The sequence below is a fragment of the Hyposmocoma kahamanoa genome, unplaced genomic scaffold, assembly GCF_003589595.1.
Source record: "Hyposmocoma kahamanoa isolate Upper Pololo Valley unplaced genomic scaffold, ASM358959v1 78, whole genome shotgun sequence".
Classification (NCBI taxonomy): domain Eukaryota; kingdom Metazoa; phylum Arthropoda; class Insecta; order Lepidoptera; family Cosmopterigidae; genus Hyposmocoma; species Hyposmocoma kahamanoa.
In genome coordinates, this window is record NW_020653945.1 from 13,736,757 (window position 1) to 13,763,902 (window position 27,146).

The following is a 27,146-nucleotide window of genomic DNA, read 5'->3' on the forward strand; positions in this document are numbered from 1 at the left end:
TTTTTGTTTAGTCAAAGAACTAAAGTTTAAGACATGCTGTAGAATTTATTGGGAGTAGATCACGTAGTATGACATCGATCGCGCTTGGGCCCCTATCAATTACGGTCGCATCTGGTGCGCAGCATAAATCAGGATCGCGTGGCACTACTCGCTACTGAATGACGGACTGCTGATTGGTTGAAATACCCATAAAGTTGCTTTGGGCCTTATGGTAGGATTAATTTTCTTACCGACTAGTTTTTACGTTTATTGTCGATAAATTGTTGTCTTTAAATAACGATTGTAGTATCATGTTTAAGTGGTTAACTTATTTAATGAAACGCTTTGTAATCATTGGACTAACCCCTTCACGGCACATGAAGATTGATTCGCCACAACTAGTCCTCCGCAAACCCAATATGAATAGTTTACTTCAGTCGTTGCGTGTAGGAAACTGCGCAATTTATTTGCAAAGAGGGCCCCGACCCACCCGGGCCAATTTTGCTAAAAGCAGCATGCGATTGATTCGCCACGCCACAAGCTCCTCGCGAGCGCCATTAAACCGGACATATTGATTGCCCAAACATATTTCAATATTCAAAGTAAACATGAAATGGGCGTCGCCTTCATAGTTGCGCTGCTCAAATCAACTGATTTTAAATAACTTTTTATTTGTTGCAGGCGGTGGAACAAAATGGCGCGTCGTACGAAGAACCGCTGCCGGATGCTGGAATCGATAACCACTTGAAATCAGTTCAGCTTCACTTAGAGTAAGCACAACTAATCCAACTTCTAAGAAGTTAAACTGTGATAGAAAAAAACTATTTATTAACAACCAATATGAATCTGAAGATTATATCTTTACTACTAACGTGGAATTGCATTCTCATATCGGCAAAAAGAGATTCTTTCGAAGACGAAGAGGCTGCAAGAGCAAGAGAGCTGCGGAACCGGGAAAACAACCGCAACCGGACTACATTTAACGGAACTCTCACTGATCTTCCGGAAAGAAGAAATTTAAGGCATCGGAATAGTTCAAGATTCCGTGGTGATAGGCGTAGACTTTGGGAACGCGATCATGAGATAAGACGAGATAGGCGAAGAGGCACTGAGTCTTCTGAAGACTACCAAACTAATAGAACTGAACCGTACAGCTTGAAGAAAGATGAAAAGCTTCGTAAGTCAGAGAAACATTGGAATAGAAGTAATGCAGAAAAATTCTCATCTGAGAAGAGGAAGCCTATAAATCAAAGCAAAGTGGTTGACAGATTTCACCCAGTGCCTGTCAGGGAGAATTCGACAAGGCCAAAAGTGAGGCCTCCGAACAAATGGCAGACTGAGAAGTTCATTCCATATCCTCAGCAGAGGGAGAGGAAGCCAAACATTATACTGATTCTGACTGACGATCAAGATGTGGAATTGGGAAGCTTAAATTTTATGCCGCGAACAATGAAAGCGATTCGCAGCGCTGGGGCGGAGTTCCGGCATGCTTACACAACAACGCCGATGTGCTGTCCTTCTAGGTACGGTTTTGTCGTTTCTTTTTAAAGATTTGTTTATATTTTGTCCATTTAAAAAATCGGGTTTTTAAAAAAGTATATATTATATATAGAAAATATGTTATTTTCAGGAGTTCCCTTTTAACGGGCACATACGTCCATAATCACAATGTCTACACGAACAACGACAATTGCTCTTCACCAATGTGGCAGGCTAAATATGAGACAAATACCTTTGCCACCTATCTCTCCAACGCTGGTTACAGGACAGGTAAGTGAGTTTGAACCGTCACGAGTTTCAATTACATTTTCCAGTTAGTTTTAGTTTAAAATGGTGAAAAATCAAACTAGCACCGCCTTTTTCTGAAAAATATGTGTAGAGATACTATACTTATACTATCTGCATGTTTCTAATAGGTAACTATAGTAAAACTGAGTAGCCGGGTATTACTGAAAGAAGTAATTATGCTTACTACTAGATGTGGCTATTGTCTTTTCTTGACAATAATTCAGTTAGTCTAATCGTCTTTCATTATTAACTATATAGATCTATATAAATAATAATAATCCTAATTAAGGGTAGGTTAGCACCTTGGCCGATGTATTTCTAAGTACAAAACCCACCGCCACGGCGGCGGCGACAGCATGGGTGTTTTACGCCTTAAAATTATGACAAATACACTATCGTATAGCGTCATGAAGATTGGAATTTTAATCTACAATAATACAAGACTCATGTTCATTCCATTGAGTAAATACTTAAGTATCTTATGATAAACTTGAAACGCGAAACAAGTCGTCAAAGATAATGTGAGCGCAGTCATTGTGGACAGACAGTTATTTATGGAAGTTACGAGTGACAGTTAGTAATCTTGTTGGACACGTACATTATTTATTTGGTTATTTCTTACTCCAGTATCAAGGTGCTATTATATATATATTATAGGAAATCAAACTGGAAAGCACGATTTCTTACTGAAGTGGCCTCTATGTACACATGTACGTACATGTGTATGGATACGTTGCATTATCAACTTTTTGATAAAGAGGATAATTCGGCCTGTTTGGCCTTTGGATCTTGTATTACATTGCACACAACATCAAATTATATAGTTATAAAAAAAACAATGGTTCGCAAAATATATCGTCGGGGATAGCGCAATTACTCGTAGGATCATTGGATTATGAGTTTCCATTTCGGTAATTTAGTGGAAAAATCAAATCCGCGTGAATGTCGTGGCAACCAAATTTGTGTGTATTACGGGAATCTATTGTTATCGGTCCGTAGACAATATAAATTAACGGGTTTACTGTGCAAAAATGAAAACCATTGAAATATTAAAGTAATAACGTTAAATCCCTTTCCTGTAGTAATTTGTGTAGTGCAGATACGCGCTTTTTACCAATAAGTACATACCCGGAATTGCACTAGCCCCGACGATGTTCATTTAATGTGAATTTCGTTACCCCGTGATTCTGTAATATCTTTAGTTCAATGAAATATTTAGGAAATGTAACTATTAGGAAATGAAACTATTTTTCCGGATTTAAATGGCGTATATTTGTTTTTTCAAACAAACCGACGTTTCAAGCCCTTTACGGGTCCCATGGTGACAGTCAATTGTGACATTCTACGTGTAACAGTCGCAAAAACTTAAGAACTCAATATGTATCTATTTTTTCAAATCGCGGATATTTGTTTTATTTTTTAAACAAACTCACGTTTCGGGCAGGGCTTATGGTCCACGCTGACTCATTAAAATATTATATCATTCATGATCATTCAAATAATTTTTATTGCAGATTAAAAACTACAATGATATAATCGAATATAAAGTATTGACTATTTAAAAAGCAAAGATTGATTTTAAATCAAAAATTGCGGCCGTGTTCAAAAATATACGTCTATCTCATTACATAGTATTATATATTTTAATACCTCTATTATACAATATAACAACGTGCAAGCTTCCGTGGCCGGACGGTTACCATGCTGGTCTGCCACACAGATGTCCCGGGTTCGAATCTCGGGCCGGGAGAAGTATTTGTAAGGCCTATTTCTCTCGTGAGTTTGGTGTTATTTGTGGTCGTTTGTGTGTATGTCCATAGCATGCGCGATTTACCTAGTGCAGGGCTATGAGCGTGTGCGTATGTGTGCTTTAAAGTAAATGCACCATTACATCACACCATCTTTTCCAGATCAACCAGCTCGATCATATATGAATCTGCATATTTGTCCCTAACTTTGTTTACATCCTCCGCTTCTCTCCTCGACTGAATTTCGAGTTCCTTCTACTTCCGTCGACGATTTCTGCCATGATCCTCTAATCAAAGTCCTATATAACTCTTTGAACACTCTGTCGGCTCTTAGCCTCAAAGTCTCACTTCGAATTAGCTTTTTTTTCCAATTTTCCCGACTCCTAGTCCACACACTAGGAGTCGGGAAAATTGGCACTGTCTTCGACACACAGAACGTGTAACCCTATTCGGTAATATCATTAGCTTTTCTTGAAGTTCCGTTCAGATGACGTATTTTGGTAAGACTAGAAGTGTTTGGACGTCTAAATTTCTAAATATTGATATTCAAGGACATTGGGATCTGCTGCGCCCTGTCAGCAATTTCAAAGAACGTGCTTATGACATAGCTGCCTTTGGTATCGACTTCAGGCGCTACCTTCATGTGATGTCAGCACGAGATGGTCATTCCCTTTCGTTAGATGTCTGTTAACTGTCCTGGACGCAAGAACTATCCTTCACCACCAAACAACTTGTAGTGATCCTAGCGACGAGTTCGACCCCGTTTCCGGCTTAGTACAACCTATATCTATGGGTACAACACGTTTCTGTAATTGATGTCATCATCAGGGCATTTACCAGTGCCATAATCCACTGGTATGTGTCACAACGACGCAAATGGTCTGATATTATTCCCTTCATAAAGGGAATAAAACCCATAATTTTCTACATTATTTAGCTCCTCATTTATTGTTTGAAAGGTCAACATTTTATGGAAATTATCTTATATATATAGATATATTGCCCTCAATTCAATTATGAAAAGGGTGCGCGTGTGAGTTGCGCACGATCTTCCAATAAATTTTCATGTTGAAATGCTCATGCATCTATCATTCATTACTAGGCATATGCAGGCATCTGGTATTGACGACTTCTCAATTTGATTAGGCACTATGCAGAGTACAGTGTACTAGGTAAGCGCTTTGTTAGAGTACGAAAATGGCATAATGCTAATTCAAGGTTAGCTGGAATTAAGTGTAGAACGCTATAGCGTTACTATATTACAATGGTGACTATATATAGTACTATATATATATGTATACACGGTGAGACTGTAAATCCATATCAAAAGTGTTTATTATTTATTGAAAACATTAGTAGCTTATACTCTAACGCACACTGGTATGAATTATCATACATAGTGTCGTAAAATATCTACACCATTATTATAACAATGACATCAAAAATTAATTACTAAATTAATATTAAGTCTTCACACGTAACATTGCAATTCACATCTATGATAATGTAATTTCCAATTGCTTATGTTCAGGCGTGCGGACGGCTAATAAAAATAAAATTTACGCATTTGTCACCGTACAGTCCTATAAACAGCTTCGACCTAAGCTGAGTAACATCGCATTCTGGAGTCGATGCCAGGGCATTACTCGTGCAATTGTTTAAGAAGCATTGAGAGAATGGTTGTAGTGCGCCCGATTTTGACTCTCAGTATTATATTTAATTAACGCTTGTTTTAACGATGAAGAAACCTGTATGATGCCACAGACGGTTTTCGATACTCAATGAGGGAGTACACGCCATTTATGAGAGTCCACTGTGTCACATTTTATGTGTTCTTGACTGTACTTTAGTTGACCACGTTGTGCTTCGTGTTAACGAGAGACTTCGATAGCGTTTCAATATATATAAATGCAGCAACATATTTTATAGTTTGTAACAAATTAGGAGCGATTGCGTCGACTTGCAGCCAGCTGTAAATGTCCCGTCAGAGGCTATTTGCGCCGTTTGGAATTTTACGACACCGCAATACTGTGGAATTCCATCTTGCATTGTAAATTCTATAAATGTTGAGTGGACGTGTTTCATCACCAAGTTGAAATAGATAGACAACTATGAACATTTTGAGAAAAATATAACTTCGTACTAAGAACTCCTAGAGTTCGTTCTGTCTCCGCTGGATGGCCTTAGTAATATTCTGAAATACATAAGCAGCTTGTAATTTTATGACCAAATTATTTTTAGTAGTAACAGCATTATATTTCAATGAACGACACTTAAGCTATAGAGGTATGTCGGTCTATGTTCCGTTACCGAATCACAGTGTTCGATCCCTAGTCTCGTTAACTAAGTAATCTACGCAAATTGTCTTAAATAATTTCCTTTTTCTAAGTGGAAAATCATTCATTCATCATCACTTCTACAACATATTGCAGCTCTATACATATAGTAGGTAACAATAATAATAAATACAAAATAAGGGTTTTGTAACGTTTGCTTCACCGTCGTAATTTAATTTGTTATCGAAGTATTCTAACGGATACAATCCCTATACTATGAGTACCAGAGCAACATAATTAACTACGGGGCAAAATCCAGAATACCCAGACTGGAACAAATTTAGAAAAGTATATTTCTCAAATTGGTCCTATCTAAGTAGTATAAATCGCTGCTTCACCAAAGACGTCAAATTAGTGAGTATTTATTATATACATATAGTACTAGCTGGGGACTTCGTCTGCGTAGAAAAGTACTTCGAGCAGCCTATTACTACTACTTACTTGAGAAATGATTGGTTCTTAATACAAATTTTTCGTCCCTAATTAAATTACGCACCCTTAAGAAATATGTTTGTGACAAAAAGTAGCCTATGTCCTTCTCTTAGGTCCCACATACCTCTATGCCAAAATTTATCAAATTTGATTTAGCGGCTTGGGCGTGAAAAAGCAAAGACAGAATTTTCAAATCGTGTTTACCTACCTCCACAATTTTGAGTTACGACAGTATTTGGTTTTGTGTGCGACATATGAAAAAAATTTCACCACACCACAGAGGGCGGTGTTTTTTTTCATCTGCAGTAAATAAAAAAAAGTCGTAAATTACATAATGTATGTTGTAAATAAATTTCACCACATACAATCACCTCAGTTTTCAACAGCTGTATATTGCATTAGGCAAAATTAATAAACAGTTTACGCATTACGAATTCCTGACGTCTCTATTTAGTTAAAGAAATCTTGTTTTTTACATTTCTTAACAATATAAACGAACAGGGCTATGTGAGCTGAATATTTCGACGATCCTCGCTTGTAGTACCAAAAAATGCTTAACTGGTGTTGTAATAACCTTTACGTGACTTAATTGTGTTATACAGGATATAATAAACCCATCTATAACAATGAACAGCACTTCACAACCCAGTTTTAGTACATTTACTGGACTGAAGTATTAAAGAGGTACCTCAAGGATGTCATGTTATTGCGGAATAACGTGACTTCGTTACTATCATACTTTATTATAACTACGCTCGAGCGCAATGGCCATGTTACTTTTACATTTTTATAAGACTCCTTTTGCTAGTTAGGGTGGGCTTATCCTGCAAAATTTTGTCACGCTTTTGATATAATGTCATTCTTTATTATCACAATTATCATGGTCTGTCGTGTAGAATTTCCTAAGGCACTTCAAGATGTATATGTAAAGCTATTTAGACCTAAACAATATTATTCCTATGATCGCGTAAATACTCAGGGCACATAATAATTAAAAATATTGCATTCAGATTTAACACTATATATTCTATATTATCATAGGGTTTCTACAAAAATACTTTTAAAAAAATCTGGTTGCGTTTTTCAAACAAAACTGATGCTTTGCCATCATTGCCATAACAATGCAAGGTTCAGTACAGTTCTTTTGTAATTGCATTACAACAAGAATCTTTCAGTAGTTTCTAATGGAAAATAAATTTATTTATTTTTCAATAGAAATACCTTATTTTGCAATAATTATAATGCCTGGATTAGATATTAAGCAATTATTTTTTTAATATCTAATGTACAAAGTATCTTTTTATTATGTTTTTAACTTAAAAAAATACAAAAAACCGTAAAATCTTTTTCTGTTGTTTCTCAAAATGCTGTTTCTTATATTCAATGTTTTGGTTTCACACAGTAGATTCGCTGGGTCTAAAGGAGGTTATCACAATAAGCAAACTCATACGAGACACGACTATTAAGTTTTAAAATTTCTAGCAGACGTAACCATTTCTCTTGTTTACGTTTTAAACAACTTGTTTCGAATCTCAATTTAAACACGTACTTGACTGCCAACTGCAATATTAGCTGAATTTTTGGAGTGGTTCCACTCCGTCTGATGAAGTCTGAGTAACTCGAGTCATGTAATTTGATACGTTGGCACCTGAGAATGTGCTTTGTAGGTGCTTTGGAATTCACTAACACTTAACACGTAGATTTGCACGTGCCGTCTTTTTTATGTTTGAGTTTCAACGGTATTGCAGTTCGGTGACTTTTGAACGTTATTTTTTGACGACTACTAAAGTGGAATAGCGGTCACCATAATTTCATGATTTCTCTTTGGAGACTTCTATGAGAGTTTGGAGTACCACAAAGTAGTAACTTTATCTATTGATCTTCATCATCATCCAATTTGTACGCCCCACTGCTGGGCACGGGTCTCAAGCTAGTTTTTAGGCCATAGTCCGCCAAGCTGGTCCAATGCGGGTTTGAAACTTCACACTTTTTCCAAGCGTTGTGAACCTTCTTAAACGCTTGTTTCATCACCATGTTTACCTTCACCGAAAAGCTCATGGTTGCAAGCCACTCAGAGCTTCAAATAACAAAGATTTAAAGGGCACGGCCACTGCGCCCGTCTCCCTGAGACATAAGTTGACAAGTCCCATGCGCCTGTAATTTCACTAGCACCCTTACCCTTCAAAACCGAAACTTAGTAATGTTCCTCACATTACTGTTTAGCGGCTGACATAGATAAGCTGGCAGTCCTTCCCTGGAGGAACACTCACAAGGACTGCTGCTACTAAAATCAATAGTACTGTAACCTGTGGACTTAGCTTAGGTTGCGTATCGAGAGGTACTTTATAAATATAAACTGGGATTAACTTCAAAATTACATATTGATTGTATTTTTCACATATTTACTTTTTGAGGCTACTTTTTTTTTCTATTCTATTTTTTTACACACATTCTAAATACAAAATTATATTCGCTCAGCCAGTAGTTCTACTCATGGAGTAGAGCCTAGACTACATCCCTCTTCCTCACAACTGAAGGGGTGAACATCCCTAGCTGGTGCCCTACCTATGATAGGCAACTTACATAAGTGATCAGCCTTTACTATAGGCTAGCCACACACTGCTCGGAAGCTATTACCTTACCAACAAGTAGTGTTGCCCAAAGCAAGACCAAGACGAGATTAACCCCAGTCTTGGTCTTGGTCTTGCGTCGGTAAACCTGGTATTGGTCTTGGTCTTGGTATTGCACACTCTGTCTTGATCTTGGTCTCGGTCTTGCTGCAAGAGTCTCGCAAGTCTTGGAATTACCTATTGTTACTTATAACTCGTAAAAATGAAAATATACTGGTGCAGGTATCGTAATCCGCAGGTTTATCTACAATGAGGATCTGGGGTAAAAACACAGCATAAAAACGAATCTTTTGCTGTATTCATTATTAATTTGAATGAAAATTATATTATTTCGTTCGACCAACTATTTATACAAAGTAACCATCTGGCTGACTCGTCACTTAACCTATTTCTATGTTTTCTGATAACTAAAGAGGCTTTAGAGAATAATCTCTCAGCAGGCACTGAAGTTGCCGGTATTGAAAGAAAATCCCGGGCCATCTTGGATATAATTGGATACTCCGATTCATGCGTCCTCCACCACTGTAGGATGTCTTCCGAACTTGCGGCCCTCGGTTTATTTAGATAATCCTCGAACTCATTGTTATTGAAGCGTTGAATACCAGATCCAGATGACGTAGAGGGGCACGCATACAATTTATTAAAATCGATTACGTCTTCGTCTTTATCATATTCACATACTTCATTGTCATGTCTTGCTAATCCTGGAGATCCAGGCACTGCGTGTAGGTTTTTATATTCCTTGTAAAGTCCTTCAAATTTACGCAGGCTTTCAGATTTTAGTTGTTGTCCCCATAGTGTCATATCGAAAGTATGAGATTTGTGCCTTGGATCTAAAATTAAGGTGGTACAGTAAATCCAGTTGGTCATCCTATAATGCTTAAGCATTTTATTTTGGGCGGCTTGGAAACTCAAAATGAGTCTCTCATCTACTTCGGTTCGATTAGGTTTGCCGTCTAATTGTTTTATCATAGCTTCAATTTTATCAAGCAGAAGATTGAACGACACAATCACTAGCGGTAATGTTACATATTTTTCTCCACCAAGTTTCGTTGTTAGAAGTTTAAAGTTTATCAAAAACTTATATATTTTTTCGAGTGTTTTCCAGTCAATTTCTGATATTACAAAATTACTCAAATCAGACACAGAAGTGCATAATATGCTAGGTTTTAGTTTTAAACATAATCCAATCATATCATGTGTGGAATTCCTACTTGTTGGACAGTCCAGTATGAGACTCAGATTTGTTTGCACACCAGCTGTTTCACAAGCCGACTGGAACTTCCTCTTCAACATCTCACTTCTTTTTATTTTACTACGAATACTGCGTAATTTTGTAATAGCCGTACTTGAGTCAGAAATATTTGGCACATATTCTTCAACTTGCTCTTCTTCGTCTTCACACTGCTGTTCTTGTTCTTGACTGTCAGTTTCAATATTTAACGCTAAGTTATTCACTAAATCTTGTACGCCCAGGTTCAAGATGTGAGCAATGCATCGAAAATGTTGATTATCCGAATCAAAATGTGGCAGTAGTTTTCCAAGTTCATACATGAATTTGGTATTTGCAGTTGCGTTGTCGACTGTGATACCCTGAATTTTATCAGCTAAGGTATATTCCAATAGACATTTGTGGAAAATTCTTGCAATATCCATCCCTGTATGTCCACCACTCGATGGAATAAAATCCAGGACTAGAGATCGATACTTCCATTCATTATCTATATAATGAATAGTGACTCCGTAGTAACTCCTACCAGCAATTGACGTCCATCCATCAATAGTGAATGACATTTTACATGAGTATTTTTGTAGTCTACTCTTAACACGCGTATGCAGTACTTCAAACCGCTCTTGAACCATCCTTCGAACTATCGATCTCTTAGGAAATACCAAATTTGGGCATATTATTTGAAAATATTTTTGTGTATCTTCGTCATCGAAAAACGAGAAGGGAAGATATTTCTTGGCAATCCAGTCAACTGTAACTGTCATAAAATCACTATGGCTTTTAGATACTGACTGAAATAAGATAACAAAACGTGTTAATACTTAATATAACATTTTACAAACACTACCTACTTACGAATCTACTAATTACATTGAATTTTTAACTATATTACACAAACAAAAAATTGCCTTGACCTGTAATCAAACCCACAACTTCAATAGGCAAAAAACATGTTGAGGTGACCGCCGAACTTGTCAAAACTTTTCTACCAATCTTATTATGTGCCCTACTAACTTAACTCAATAAAAAAGTACGTACCTGAATTTTGGTGACAAGATTATTTTTACAAGTTTCTATTTAAAAAATATTGCCGCCAAATACACAAACAAAAAGCAAGACTTGGATTAGTACCTATAAAAATAATTTAAATTCTAATTTAACACACAACATATCTCGCTTTTTAAAATTGTACCTTAGTAAGTGCATTTCGCAAAAATAATAAATTGGTTAGAAACTAGAGAAAGCTATTTTCTTACTAAAAGTTGGATATTTACTGAGTTTTAATTTCCTCAAACTTTGTAGGTATAGCCTAGAGAAGTCGTTTCAAGAATTCCAATCTAATCGGTTTGTTTACTTCTCATGAAAAAACGATTGACACTAACTATAAGTATGTAAATTATAAAAAATATTAAGGAGGTGTTATGTTAAATATTATCTTACCTGTTCACTTCTTCCAGTGGTATTATAAAAACTTAAAATATCCCTAATTGTTGTCGGTTTTCTTATAGGTATAAGTTTTTGCGATTCCTTTTCGTGACAAGACAGTAGATGCTTCCTTAAACCCGAAGTGTTTCTGTTTTTCATTTTTATTTCAACTTTTTTCTTTTTAGAAATTGGGCACAACTTGCAGAGAGCCATTTCAGATTCAGGAATTATTTCGAAATACTCATCAAATTTGCTTTTAGAGCACCTAGATGCAACACAACTTTCACTACTCTGACTAGAATCTTCGTCGCTCATGTCAAAAATAATTACTGGTCCGACTCGTAACAAAGCTTAATTGCAAATAAACAAATTTCATATAAAATTTCCTATTTATAGGCACATGCCGAAAAATTGGTAAAGAAAAGTTCGGCACCTTTGATAAAAATAATGATTCATTTGAAGATTAAAAACAGAAGAGATTTTTTTTGCAAGTTGTTGTACCCACGTAACAATTCAAGGCACTTTACCAAAATGTACATAAATCATAACGTGTACTTTATGCCTCTTTTGATTGAAAATATACACAAGTACAGTAAACAGTAGGTAGTAAACCTTTTACATGGAATTCTGTAGAAATTGGTATTCAATCAATGAAATAATTTGTTTATGTACAAAAGTTATTAAATAAAGTAAGTAGGTAGTAGTAATAGCGCATATAACACGTAGTTTTGTTTTGTGCTATGAACTGTATACTTAATATTTATACAGCCCAATATAAGAGCATAATAAATAATAAATAAATAATAATATTTATGATTATTACAACTACAGTAAATTATAATAATATAACCCATCGATCCTTCGCGATGACCAAACCAAGATGTTTGACTACAATCCGAGCGCCTCTCAATTAATTTTACTCTTTGAAATTTAGGCGTCTTTTTACAAAAACGCAGTCGCTTTGAGCAATGTCAAAGGTGCCGCGCGCGACACGTGCCGTACCGTCTTATAAGCACGGCGCGGCCCGCGGAGGGCAGTGTCTTTGTCGGCAAATTAAGAAATATTTAGCGCTCTTTCGCATAAAAGAGATAAAGCATCATATTGACTGCAAACACTGTTTACTATATGTACTCGATTACAGTTTCAATTTTACGACAATATTGGTAGGTTATAATGTTAGGCGTACCTACAATTCGTAAGGACATAACACTCGTTTGACGTAATTGAGAGAGCGCAAGACTCTCGCAGACTCGGTCTTGTTCTTGCACAAATCTTGCAGGATCACTCTTGGTCTTGGTCTTGCTTCAAGTAAGTGGTCTTGGTCTCGGTCTCGGTCTTGCAAAACTGCAAGACCAAGACCAAGACTACTTTTGGGCAACACTACCAACAAGTAAACCACTGAGGAAGCTATGGCTTTAGTCTGCCAAAAACCTATCTAAAAGGACAGACCATGAGCACATCCTAATCAAACAATTCAAAATATAATTACTCGTCAGCTACGTCTATAGGTTACAGTACCTTGTATCAAATTGTTAAGTTCGCGACACACTCTTCTTCTTCTTCTTCCTGTCTTTATTCCACGCTAGTTCTCTACACACTTTAGCTTTTATTATAATATAATAATAGTCATACAATAACGAAAGATGTCTCTGACGTGGTCAACATAATATTTGGTCAAGTACCTAGGAACGCTGCATCTAAGTAGGGGCGACGATAAGCTCTTGCATAAATCTTAGTATTTCTACTCACCCTGTCTATTTTCGATATCACATGGCGGTAATATACGGAGGCGTAATAGATTACGAATACAAGATCCCACAATTGTAAAAATGTAAGGCATACTTCCCGATTTAGTGGAAATGAGATACTTATTACAGCGTTGTTGTATCTCAACCGTCTCTCTGTTAGATTCCATTTTCCAGTATTTAGGGGGAAAAAATGCCAAACTACTGCCGAATTTCCTGTAGTATAAATACCAAAACAACGATAACCCAGAATACTCAGACCAAAACCAACTTAGAAATGTTCGTTTCTTAAATTGGCCCAAATCGGGAATCGACCTCCCCACCAAGCGCTTATAGTACTAACTGCTGTGCCACCGAAGAGCATGAACACTGTACACTGAACCCGACCACGCGCCGCAGGCCGAGTCCGACCCCACCGTAGGAGGCTCGTTTACAGGGCTCGTTTTATATAATATTATAATATTTGTTTGTAATGCAATGCAAGTCAGCGTCAACTGTCAAGCGATGCTCGTTACAGGAGCGATGAACGCTTATCCGTTAGGGCGTGATGCAACCTTAAGGAATGCGCCCGCACCGATGCACGACCCGCCGCTGACTCAGCTTGGTTTTATTGCTTACTATTTTGGAAGGCAACCGCTTAGGTACATTAAACTAAGTAATTACGATATTATTATTTTAAATAAGACAGCCTAGATATCCTATTAATAAAATACTTTAACGGCTTATTTTTACTTATTAAATAGAGCTTACGTCTGAGGTTGTTTACGCAATATCACTCTACATTGATGAATTAGGTTTAATCCAAGATTGAGTTAGCTACTGGTACTAAAATGAAAAGGAGTGTGAAAATTCCAGGTTTTTACAAAAATCTAGTCAAATAGTCTCGTTATTACGATCGAATAGCAAAAGCTATTTATTCTCTAGCATTTATTATAATTATTTAATGAAAATTGAGAAAATGATAGATGACGCATCTGTTTGTCTAGATTTTTTATTTTTTTACGGGAAAGCGACGATGAGGTCGACGATGGAGCATGCACACCTATCTATATAATGCTTTTTCACTTTTGCTTAAGTTCACAAATCTGCAGGCAGGGAATTACACTCCATTGCCGTCTGCATATAAATTTGAAAGCGTAACGCGTCGTGCGAATCTTGGACTTATCCTCAACATATGGGTGGAACCCCAGCCTATATCCAATCCCCCATAATAGAAAGGTGATGGCTGAATGATATCATGCAATTCCATGGCACATTCTCCTTGATATACACGATTATTGTTCTTGAATTCCTCTGTCTGACCAGTTCGCAGTTAAAGTCCCTGCACAGGCTTACTTGCACAGGTGTTAGCGCCCTTCCCGTATAACCAAAAGATTGGGTAAGGAGGGCACTATAATCAAAACTTAGTAGAAGATATGGGACTGACCAGTTAGTGGCTATTTTGAGATGACTCCCGTGACCTTCATTTGTCACCTTCCGAGACAAAATTTGTAAGTCATCAATCATCGTTCCAACTAGGCTTTATTATTTTATTATCCACTTTACTTTTAAAGAAGCTGGTAAGTAGCAATACTTCGAATGTGTAAGTGAATATCAACAGCACACTATGCTAAATTAATTATATACTACTTATTAGTCATCCTGCTAATAATGGCGATTATGACAAATTTTATTATTAGGAGAGGTCTCCTATGTACAGTATTGTACAATTATCATACTGCCGTGATGTCGTATAGATAATAATGTGACAAAAATTCATACTCTCTTGGTATAAGAAAATCACGTGCGATCATACGCTAAAAGTGCTTCCTTTGTGCTTTTATTAACCGACTTAAAAAAAAAAGGAAGAGGTCCTCAACCGACTGTATTTTTTTTTGTCTGTATGTTACGCGATTACTCAATGTCAATTTGTGAACCGATTTTGATGATTCTTTTTTATTAGAATGGGTGTAACCTCAATTGAGTAGTCCACTTACAAATAGCGCTATGTGACATTTTTAATGATTTTCAAAATATTGGCGTGAAATGGATCATACAGTGCCAAAACTTCGTATATTCTGAACAAATCAGTGTCAAATGTTGACTACTTTTGTAAAAGTAGCTATCTTTCTTAGTCTCACACTTTCAAAAATTGCCATTTTGTCGTCAACCTGCAAACGCTGCTCTATTGAGTACAAACTGCAAAATCCGTTAATTTGTTTGGTATTTGTTATTTGTCATCTGAGAGGTCCTTCGTTGAACACGTTATTTAAAACTTGATCGTCAAACATTTCGGAGAAGATTGGTTTACATACGAAATTCTTGAATTGTATACTCATATTATCGGGCAAGTACAATCAAATGTGACCGAAGAATAAAAAATAACAGATAATGAAGATACATTGATGGTTGACGACGTGGATATAAGAGTCTAAAGGAAAATTTAAATTAGATTCAAGTTGTATTTTTTACTATTATTATAAAAAAACTAGCCATGTTATCATAGCGTTGTTGCAAAACTAGTTAAGTTAATTCTGAACAATTACAAAAATAGTTATTTTAAGATTACTGTTGCAAAACTCTATGTTCAATTTTCACAAAACGCAGTTTGCTAGAGTTTGCAATTGTGGTCTCATTAAAATTTGAAGAAAGTATTCTACCTTTAAGGGTGACAAATTAGAGGACGAATCCGGTTTATTAGATTTCACTCACTTTCTGTTAACCGAAAAAGTTATTCTCAAATACATATCCACACTTTACTACTTTAGTAGCAGTAGAGTTCCTTGTGAAAGAGTTCGTCCAGGGAAGTACTTGCCACCTTACCTTTTTCTGCCGCCGTAATGTGAGCATTATTGCGTTCAGGTTTTGAAGGGTGCTGGTGAAATTACAGCCCATGGGACTTGTCAGTTTATGTCTCAAGGTGGGCACAAGGGCAGTGCCCCTCAGATCTTTGCGTTATGAAACTCTGAGTGGCACTGCCACTGTTATGGATAGGCGTGTCGCTTACCACCAGACCCACGACTTGTTCGTCCCATCACTATCGGTATCATAAAAAAATCTACATATCTAATAACAATCTTTTATTAAATTGCGATTATCTAAGCATGACAATATGAGAAGTAGAATTTTTTGTCTTTCTCTTTAAAATTGTCTTTTTGTAGATGTCGCTTTATTACACCTAGGGAGTGTGAATGAATAGAGGAAATTCAACTTTTATTGCATCATAATATCCATTATTTATTTAACACATTTTGCACATTAGGCGACTCGCCTCACGTCTGTTCAAATAACACGTCGCGTCAGAAATCAATATTCATAGTAGCGGTTCGCGCATCGTTCACGAAGTAGACTTCCTAAACACTCCAAAAGGTGCGTGGGCGCACGTGGGTGACCGGACGCGAACGATTGTGCGCGAATAAATCTCGATGGAACCGTCCTTGTTGTTGTTTGAGCAATAATATAAGATGTTAAGGATATATTTGTTTATTACATAATATGTATAATCCTTCTGGATTCAGAAAAATCGATAATTTTTTAAAGGCAAATTTGTTATTCTCAAATCCATGCATGGGGAAATAGTGAAACATTTATTTAAAAATTAGAAATGAAACTATTTCAGATCTAAATCGAGTATATTTGTTTTTTTTTGTACCAGCGCGGGCTATGTATTGCATGCAACGTTTAGGTTGCCGGATCGAGCGCTAAGGGCTGATACGTGTTCGTATTTTAAAATATTTTTGAATACGTTCAGCGGAATCTACAAAAATAGTTGCATGTATATATTGGGGCACAAAAACTGTTATATTGAATACTGCAATTAAGTAGAAGCCCATTTTAGGCGTTTGTTGGAAACTATTTTTCTAGATAAATTATTTGACTTACTCAGTAAAGTAGAATTTAAATCATGGCCATGCTCATGTTTCTCCCATTCTTTTATAATTTGATTATTGCCTCGTTATTTATCTGCAAATATTTTTTATTTATATACTGGGTACCTATTCGAAATACATTACTTTTTTAACAATTTAAAAAGACTATAATGTTGTATTAATAACTCTATTTCCTTATGGCATGTTAACTTGGCTAGCATAATTTACTCCAGATTATAATATGTTACTAAGATTCTTATCCCACTGTCCGTTTATGAATCAAGATGGCACAGATTCGCGCTATGGATATCGCCCATTACGAGGTCACTGCTTCCTTTGCCCCGATGCTAACCTCACATTGTACGTCAATTTACGAATCACTAACAAAACTATATATACCCAACAATAACATGAAGGCGATGTGTATTTAAGACTTATTAAACTAATGAAATTCAATTACAATATTAATATTAATAGCAGCAGAGCAAATTATGAAGTTCGTTTAGGGCATTATTGCTACCTTATCTATTCCTGCCGCCAAGCAGTAATGTGAGCATTACTGCGTCCCGATTTTGAAGGTTGAGGGTGCTGGTGAAACTACAGGCACACAGGGCTTGTCAACTATATATATATATAGTGGCAACTCAGCTCTTTGCGATTTAAAGCTTTGAGTGGCACTGCAACTGCAGTGGACAGGCGTGTCGTTTATGACCAGGCGTAGGATTTATTCTTCCCGTCACTTAGGACCGTAAAAAAATCGAAACAACGTAATCTTGATTGATTTTTAACCGACTTCAAAAAAGGAGGTTCTCAATTCGACTGTATGTTTTTTTTGTATGTATGTTACGCGATGACTCCGGCTGTTATGAACCGATTTTGATGATTCTTTTGATTTTGATGATTTGGTTGGAAAGAGCATTTAAATATAAATAAAATATTCCACCTCTAAAGGTGGCAAAATAGGGGATGAATCAGGTTTCGCGCACTTTTCGGTAACCGATTTCAATAAAACTTGTCGAATAAATGTAATTCCACGCACTTTTGAAGTCGGCTTTTTTTAGTACTCTATACTGACTGATTTGATTACATATCATTGACTTACAAATAAATGGGCGACGGGTCTAATACAAAAACCACGAAAAAAATGTCCCAAGTCAACCAATTTAAACGTAGTGACATGTAAAGGAATGTGAAAAAGCTTTTAAATTGTAATGTCATCGCAGTACTGTCTAATTTTGCTTGCTTCGCTGTCAGTCAAACAAACGAAGACTAAAGCGTGAATGACGCTCTGTATACGATTTTAACGCCCTGTAAGTTCGGACACTTTTTAGCGCGGACCCGACGTCCATATAATTGTAAGTCAATGTTATATATAATAAAAATACTTCGACCTACAATACAATTACCTACATTACACAATAAAAAAAGAAAGAGATGGCACTATACAGTCCATATAGCTTTATTTCTTTCCTATTTTTAGCAAGAAATAGACTAAAATGGAAAAAATATTCGTACATAGATATCGTTGGTTCTTTCCCAGCCCTTAACAACGCCTTGAAGATTTTGTATGCATGTTTGATAACGTAGTACGTATTTTGATTTATCTGTTTCAATTTTATTAAGTGTTGCCTTAAAGTATCGTTTTTCTAATGGGGCTGACATCTTCAATAATGATCAAAGCCCCTAAATGAATAAAGTATTTTAAAAAAACATGTCTTGTTTGGCTGACTGATTTGTCAATGTATGAATGTTTCGTCTTCACTCCTAAACCGCTGAACTTTTGATTAAAAATTTGATAAATATTGGTATAGATCTCTATAGAGATCTAGATGGGACATAAGAGAAGGACATACGAGACTTCGTCACAAAAATAAATCTTAGAGTGGTTGCACATGGCTACTTTTAGCAGCGACGTAAACGCGCGTTCGTGAAACTCACGATTGCATAGCTACACATGCGATTGTATCGATGTAAACGCGCGACTGCATCAATACAAACGCGCGATTGCATCGACGGAATCGCTTAAAGTAGCGCGTATGTGTAAAGGTAGATGATTACCTACTGCATAGCGTTTACATCGCTGCTAAAAGTTGTGGTGTATAAGCGCTAAAGGGAGTGAAGTAGGAGATAAAATTTTCTAAGGGGAATCAATCATTTCTCAATTAAGTTGTACAGTAGACTACTCGAAGTACTTTTCTACGCAGACGAAGTTGTGGGCACCGGTGGGTGGGTGGGGGTAGTGTTGTTATAAGCTTACAATAAGGTTTCATCGCCTTAAAGATTGTTTCCTTCCAAGTTTGTGACTTATCCCAGGGCTGGGCAAAATACATACTGTCTAAATTAAAGTTTAAATTGCAAAATGCTTTCTTACGTATAAGTATTTAAAATACGATATATAATATACTTTTAGGAGGTGTATAGAAATGCAAAATTAACAAAGTTTAATCATTACCACAGTAACGGGACACTACGAAATTATCCTTTACAAAATACATTTTTAGCAGTATGTTCAATTACAACACAATTGTATTGCAAAAACGAGCGATTCGTTCTGTGTACCGTCTAGGCTCTCGGGTATCTCTCAGAGAAAAGTTTAAGGAGACTGGTATCATGACTGTGGCATCACAGTACATTTACTCAAATATTTTATATGCCCGTAAAAATATACATAATTTCAATAAGAAAGAAGATATCCATAATATTAACCTTAGAGCTAAGTCCAAACTCATGGTACCACGATTTCGTTTAACCAAGGTAAACAACTCTTTTATGGGGAACTGTATACGTTTTTACAATAAGATTCCGGAGCATATATTAAGTTTATCATTTCCTAAGTTTAAAAACTACATTAAAAATATTTTGATCGAAAAATCATATTACAAAATTGAAGACTACGTGTTAGATAAAGATGTATGGAAAGACGACATGGCTCCAGAATCCACACAAATTTGATTCAAAATGTATTCCATAGCATTTAAGTTTATTTGAAAAGAGCAATCCCTAGAGTTTCTTGCTCGTTCTTCTCAGGGAGGTCAGCGTAGTGAACGAGCAGTACCTTAAATGTGACGTTTTCAAGTGTAAATTTATTTTACCTATGGAATAAATCATCTTTGACTTTGACTTTGACTTTGACTTTGACAAGCAATTTAAATACTTCCCTGCCCTGATGTCGACACTAATATGAAGAATCTGAGTTTATTATTTTCCTTTAAATAAAATAGTTTTCTATTTACACAGCTTCAAAACCTCGTAAAATAATGACTTCATTATTTGTTTGAAAAAACAAATGTACGCGATGTTTTAAGCTCATTAGATCATTATTGAAAGATTTGAAGTCGAGCCAAAATAATTATCTCCTTACATTTGTGACTTGGTAAAAGAAGTGCTTAAGTAATATGGACTTAGACACTTCTTGTACCAAGTGGCAGATATATATTTTAAAAAAATCTAAAAGTGTTTATTGAAGTACAATCGGAATTACAAAATAGAGGTTGAGACCTTCCTATTGAGTAATTGAATACTTGCGTCAGGAAGTCCCGCTTTTCCTTAACTGAAACATACGTTATTAAAGACTTTAAAATGTATGTATTACGTAGGGCGCACTATAAGTTTCCGGAATGAATAAGAAAAAAATGCTATAAATGGTCAGAAATGAATTTATTGTTTCTCTCTCTTTGAAATATTTTCCGATAGCGTTAATGCACTTTTTCATACGAATGAACCAATTTTAAAAACATTTATGCCACTCCTCCGTGACAATCTCTCAAATTTATTCTTAATTTTTGGAAATAAATAAACGTGACAAGGTGCCAGGTCGGGACTGTACGCGGGATGGCTCATAAGGTCAACGTTGTACACCTTCAAAAATTTATTTGTCTGTCTGGCCGTGTGAGAACTGGCATTATCGTGGTGCAAGATGATATGGCGTTAACGGTTACTTTTACGGAGTTTGTCGATAATTTCCGGCAAACAAATGGTCGTGTACCAATCACTATTCATGGTACAAAGATTCTCCAAAGCAACAGTACCCACGTGTCCAGTTTTATTAAAAAAAGAAGCAATCATCCGCTTAGAGGCACTTTGCACGTGCGCCACTTTGGTTGATTTCGGCTCATCTCGAAAGACCCATACGCTCGATTGCTGCTTTGTTTTGGGATCGTAACTATAAATCCATGTTTCGTCACCTCTTACTATGTCCTACACCAAACGCGCCCCTTCGTTTGTCGCCCCTTCGTTGAATCTTTGTAAGCATGGCATTTCACCAAGTGACGTGATCCGTTTTTTGAGCCTCAGTGAAATTGTGTGGGATGCACCGAGAGCACAGCTTTTTCATACCTAAATGTTTGTGTAGTATTAATTGTATTTGACTCATACCTAAAGATGCCCGAATCTCATGGTATGCCACATGCCAGTCTGTTTTGATCACACGGCGCACAGCATCGATGTTTTTGTTGTTCACAGCAGTGGACGGGCGACCATCGCGAAATTCGTCACTGAGATTCACACGAGCTATAAATAGTCGTCTTGCATGGTGCTTCATCGCCAAAAACAGTTTGAAGCCGAGTGAAGCTCCGCTGAGCTGTTAAATCACACTTAAAAGTCGTGGCAAATCATGCTACGAAAATTTTCGCATCCATGGTGATGTAGACAACAAATTTCTAAAATGACGCCACAATGTAAAAACAAGTGACAGTCAGATGAAACAAACTGTATTCTACAGCCAAAGAGTTCCATTATCAAGTGTTGTAATTACTTTTTAAATATTGTTTATGTTAAGTGGCCAGTTCCGGAAAATTATAGTACGCCATATATGTACGTAGGTATGTACGTATCTACATATCTATCATGTTATTTGAATAAGCATCAAAGTACGAAATCAAAGTCTAACCCAAGGCCTATGACGTCTCTCGAATCTAAAATAAATTATACTTTTACTTATTTATAAACCTGAATTACATATTTCACCTGTACGAAATAATATCATCAATGCACCTAGTAAATAGTTTATGCTTTATGGTTAAAAATGGCTACCCAATTTGAGCGTGCTACGCTTTCATAGCTTTCAGCATATGAATATTTCATAATCCAAACACATTTTCCTCTTTAAGGCACGAAAATGCTCATGAAAAATTCACGATCACATTCTTGCCGCATTTTCTGAGGACATAAAAAGTGCCCATATACGAAATCACCTGTGCACTTTGACACTTAAGAAATGCTTGTTAATTGAAGTACAGTCCGCTAAATAGAGTTCATAAGGTTTGTCACGGGAATGAACAGTATTTATCCCATTATAATTTCTTGATTTTAGTAATGTGTAGCCTTCGCGAATACTATGATTTTGTTTAGATATTAATTTTCTGCCGCGTCACGCGTTTTGTGTCCTCAAATGCATTTTAACTGGCCTCTGTGACACTGGGTTCACCCACGATTTATATACCAGTCCATTTAGCTTGTAAATTTACGCTCTCAACAGGCATCATAAATCCTACGCTTTCCCTTCCGACACGCCTACACAGCGCAAGGTCCAAAAGAACATATGAGTGGACTTCATAGATTGCAACTTCCGCTGATGAAAGTGATGCGTAGGTTTTGCAATCGGTTCTCTTTACCATTACGAATCTAAAGTAATATTATAAATGCGAAAGTAACTCGGTCTGTCTGTCTATTACGTTTTCACGCCTTACGCTGAACCAATTTTGATGAATTTCGGTATAGATATAGGTGAGTTGCAGTAGAAGGACATAGGCTTCAAAATCCAGGCCAATCGTTTCAATACTCAAATCGTTCATTGTAATACCTATGTTATTAATCGGACATACATTTTAAAGTACAAAATAAAGTAATGCTTTAAAGAAATCCAAACCTTAATTACCTTGTTTTTCACCTCACGTAATTGGTTGATGATTACATCTTGATTGCTCGTTTATCCGATGTGGCGGTGAAGCGAATAATGGGTATTTATACTGACTTGTTGGCCGATGCGTGGGCGCGCAGCGCCGCCGCGCAGTCTGGACCTGCGCTTGCGTACATCACCAGACTCAATTTTCCTTTGATAATGGAAATTTTGTCTTGAACTAGTGTTTAGGTTACACATATTATTTGGTTACACAGTTCCTTAGCTAAGTATACATAATAATATGTTAATTGCCTAATTGTTACCTGAGTAGATGTCTTTGACATAGACGTCTTCCAGAGTTATTACATGCAATAAAGCAGATTAGCTTGAGTTTAGCTGTATGCTTAAAAATAGATCTTAATATTTATTGGCAGCATTCAAATAGTATACATAGTATCAAAAATTTCAAAATGGCCACCGTAAAGATACTAACCGCGCGGCGGCCGCGCGACAGTCGTGCTGCTGTAGCGCGTCTAGAATTGTATGAAAAGTGACAGTCGAGACACGCGGCCGCCGCGCGGCCGCGTCGCTAATTTGAACGCACCCTAAGGGTCGTATTCCAGAACTCTACTCAATGCTCAAGTCAGGACTTGAGTATGATTTAAAGCTCTAGAAATCATACTCAAGTCCTTGCCATTAGAGTCGTATTTCAAGTACTTGAAATCATACTCACGTCCTGACTTGAGCATTGAGTACAGTTCTGGAATACGATTCTTAGACTGTAAGATATAATGAAGTATAGATATAACGATTTCCTGTGAAAAAATGTCAGAAAATTTAACTATTCAACAAAATCTGATCTGGCAGTATGGCTAATTAGACGCCTTAGCCTGTCCCGAAACACGAAAAATTTTACTACTATACATAGTACCAAAAAATTTGTCAAAAGACATTGGAGGTGTAACAATTACTAAACAAAAAATAACAGCTACTAATCAATTGCGAAAAGGCGCATTGCTATTATTATATTATAAACGTAAATTTCATAATATTATTAAAATAAATTTGGGGCACAACGAAAATGAGCTATCAAATTCAACTGAAATACGTCTGTGATAATAGTGAAATACTATTTTCGATGCGCAAATGTTATTACGTTAAGTCTATAATTATTTTTCAAGTAAAAGCTTGTCTGAATTGTTAAATGTAAATAAATATACTGCAATACAATTCCAATCAGAACATAACTGACATTTTCCAGCTTAAAATTTACCGACTAAATTCCTTTCGAAAATGCCTTTCCGGGAATCATCATCGATCGCATACTAAATTTAACGCATCTGATGCGTACTAGGTACGATAGGTATCTCTGCTGGTTCTAAATTTCTATCTCCAACTAGGTCGAGTGTGCCTGACAGTCTGATTCTCTAGTTTGCTTTAGAGTTTGTGTTAAATTTACTGTTGCGAAGTAAACTCTATTTTGATAGTATTCGCATTAGTGTTGTATTGTGTTCAGTCCTAGAATCTAACAAAATTTGTCACAGGTACAAAGTACAGAATTCATCAGCTTGAATTTGTGCATTTTCCTTATAATGTTTAATTATCTTTTTAATACGAAATCGTATTTCCCTGGACGAACTTCTACTAAACCTGTTGACATTTATAAATTTTTTGCCCACAATATTCCATGTTCATCGAAAAACGGATATAAATTTTAAACACGTTTTTTAAACAATTGGTATTGTAATTATCGGCGAATGGCTATGTATTAAGGTACAAATTGAAAACTTTTCACGAGCATTAAATTCTGCTATATTTTCCATGTAGTGCAGTGTACTGAGAATAAATGTCTTTAATATTATTGTTACTCTACATTACAAGTACATAACAATAGAGTTAAGTTAATAATAATATGAATCTAAACGAACTTGAGTATCTTATATAATGTGTTCATAGCTGAATATGGCTCTATTCTTCTGCGCACTATGACGGTGTACTCGTAACTGCAATATGTAAGTTTCAAACAGTATACCCAACTTTTTACTTATACCTTTTGCACTCGAGGGCAATAACTTAATCGACTATAGTATATAACACCATGTAACACGATTGTTTGGGTCATAAACATCATTTTGTTTTTTGAAATGTTAAAATTTGCGTATCATTAAGGAAATGGACAAATTATTGGATTTCTCTTAAAGACAAAAAGGGAACACAACATTTCCAGTCAATAGTATATTTCAATAAAAATTCTACAAATTAATGACAAAAAACCTAGAAATGTACGACTCTGGAACGCTCTACCGTGATTTCATATTGGAGTCTCAATCTACATCCCATTAGTCTGACATTGTTATATATAAACATGTAGGTATATTAATATATATGTATGTATTATATATTATGTATTTATGTGTATATAGGTTGCTTACATAAGTATATAGTTAGTCATATAATATTATGTGCTATATTTATATTGTGTTTAAACTATATTTCATAATTATTTATAAACTTCTTCCTATTTATTTTAATTATCATGTTATGCACCCCTGTTAATTATTTTGAACCCAGCTCTCCGGTTGACTGGTAGAGAATGCCAAATGGCATTAACTCCGCCATTTGTACTATTTTGTGTGCAATTAAGTTTAAATAAATAAAATGTGTAGATTTGCTAGGTTATCTAAATACCACTATGTAGCTATGTAAATAGGCAGCTATGTGAATACCACTGCAACAGCCACAAAAGCAAAGTTTCAGGGGTATAGCTATTCTTTTCTACGTACTTGCTGCTCTATTAAACAGAAAACATACTGTCTAACCAAAAACAGAACTGTTTTTAAATTGGTTGCATAGTGTAGTCAACAATATACAGCCAATATAAAACTAATTGCAACTTATAGCCTTAAAACCCCTCTAAGCTCTTTACAATGAATACTTAAATAGGTACCTCAATACCTCATTTTATTCGTTAGCAGAATCTTGAAATGCCAAGGAAACAGTTAACAGTATGACTGTGTTGAATTTACTTGGAATGCAGTTTTGACCGTGTATATATTGAGTGCAAATTAGTACCAAGGTGTGTTTCTTCAGATTGAGCAATTAACAGTACCCCCGGTTGATAAGACTTAAAACTCACTTTACATTGCCGCGGAAGACAATGAAGGCGAATTTTTAAAATGAAATTGTACAAAGCAAAAATGTCAATTGCGCAATCTGCAACCTAGATGATAATAATAATTTATTTAGTACAACGGTAATACAAGTACCAAAGGTGACAAAATAAAAACAAATTATGGATTGTACATAAACTGAAAACAAAAATAAAAACAAGTGGACAGGCCATCTGTCAGTTCCCAAACTACGGTAACTCTGTACTTTGTGAGCCGATGACGATCCGCGGAGGATAGTAAGCAGTCTTACAAAATATTTTACAACCGGTTATGGTGGTGTAAATGTAATGTAAGGATAGGTACCTATACAGTTTGTACTATTTTATAGCGGGAACTTTTTTATTCATTCTATTTATTTATTCTGCTATAAGTAAACACTGATATGTATAAATATTAATACTAAGTTAAATAAGGGGAAAGCGTCAAACAGGATAATTATATTAAAAAAAATCGTTCTCTTCATAAGTTTGTGTTTGTAGCCATTTAAATAATTTCTTTTTGATCTCAAATTGTATATTTATTTTTTAATGTATTTTGTTATAAAGAAATGAGCTCAGAGCATAGAACTGACTACTAGCAAATTCTTTTCAACAAAGTACATTGGGGCAAACTGGGTAGCGGGATCTATGTAGATTCACGGGGCCGAGAGGCAGGGTAGAGACGGAGTGATACGGTAACTACGGGATCTCCCAAGACTAGACTAAACTATCTAGTTTGTAGGTTATACAATTGATATACAGTTCATTATGCTATGGTGACAGACATTCGCTTTCACGTTCCGCGGTAATGTAAATTGAGCCTTATAGTTTATAATTTAATTATTTAATTACAAGGTTAAGAGTACTTCACAAGTGACATTTCTCTAGCGAAAAATCTATACATTTTTTTCACGTATTTCACATTTTCGATAGTTTTTAATTTATTTCGATAGATTAAATATTTTTACTTATAAATAGCGTATATAAACTTCCGTTA

General features: G+C 35.9%; 1 protein-coding gene across 1 annotated transcript in view; it reads left to right on the top strand.

Moving 5' to 3' along the window:
• LOC113232842 (extracellular sulfatase SULF-1 homolog) overlaps positions 1-27,146 on the top strand; it is a 132,652-nt gene that overhangs the window by 58,706 nt on the left and 46,800 nt on the right. The window contains exons 2-3 of the mRNA XM_026467692.1: positions 661-1,502; positions 1,610-1,749. Coding sequence (XP_026323477.1) covers positions 820-1,502; positions 1,610-1,749 — 823 coding nt within the window. The 5' untranslated portion in view covers positions 661-819. The remainder of the gene's footprint in view (positions 1-660; positions 1,503-1,609; positions 1,750-27,146) is intronic.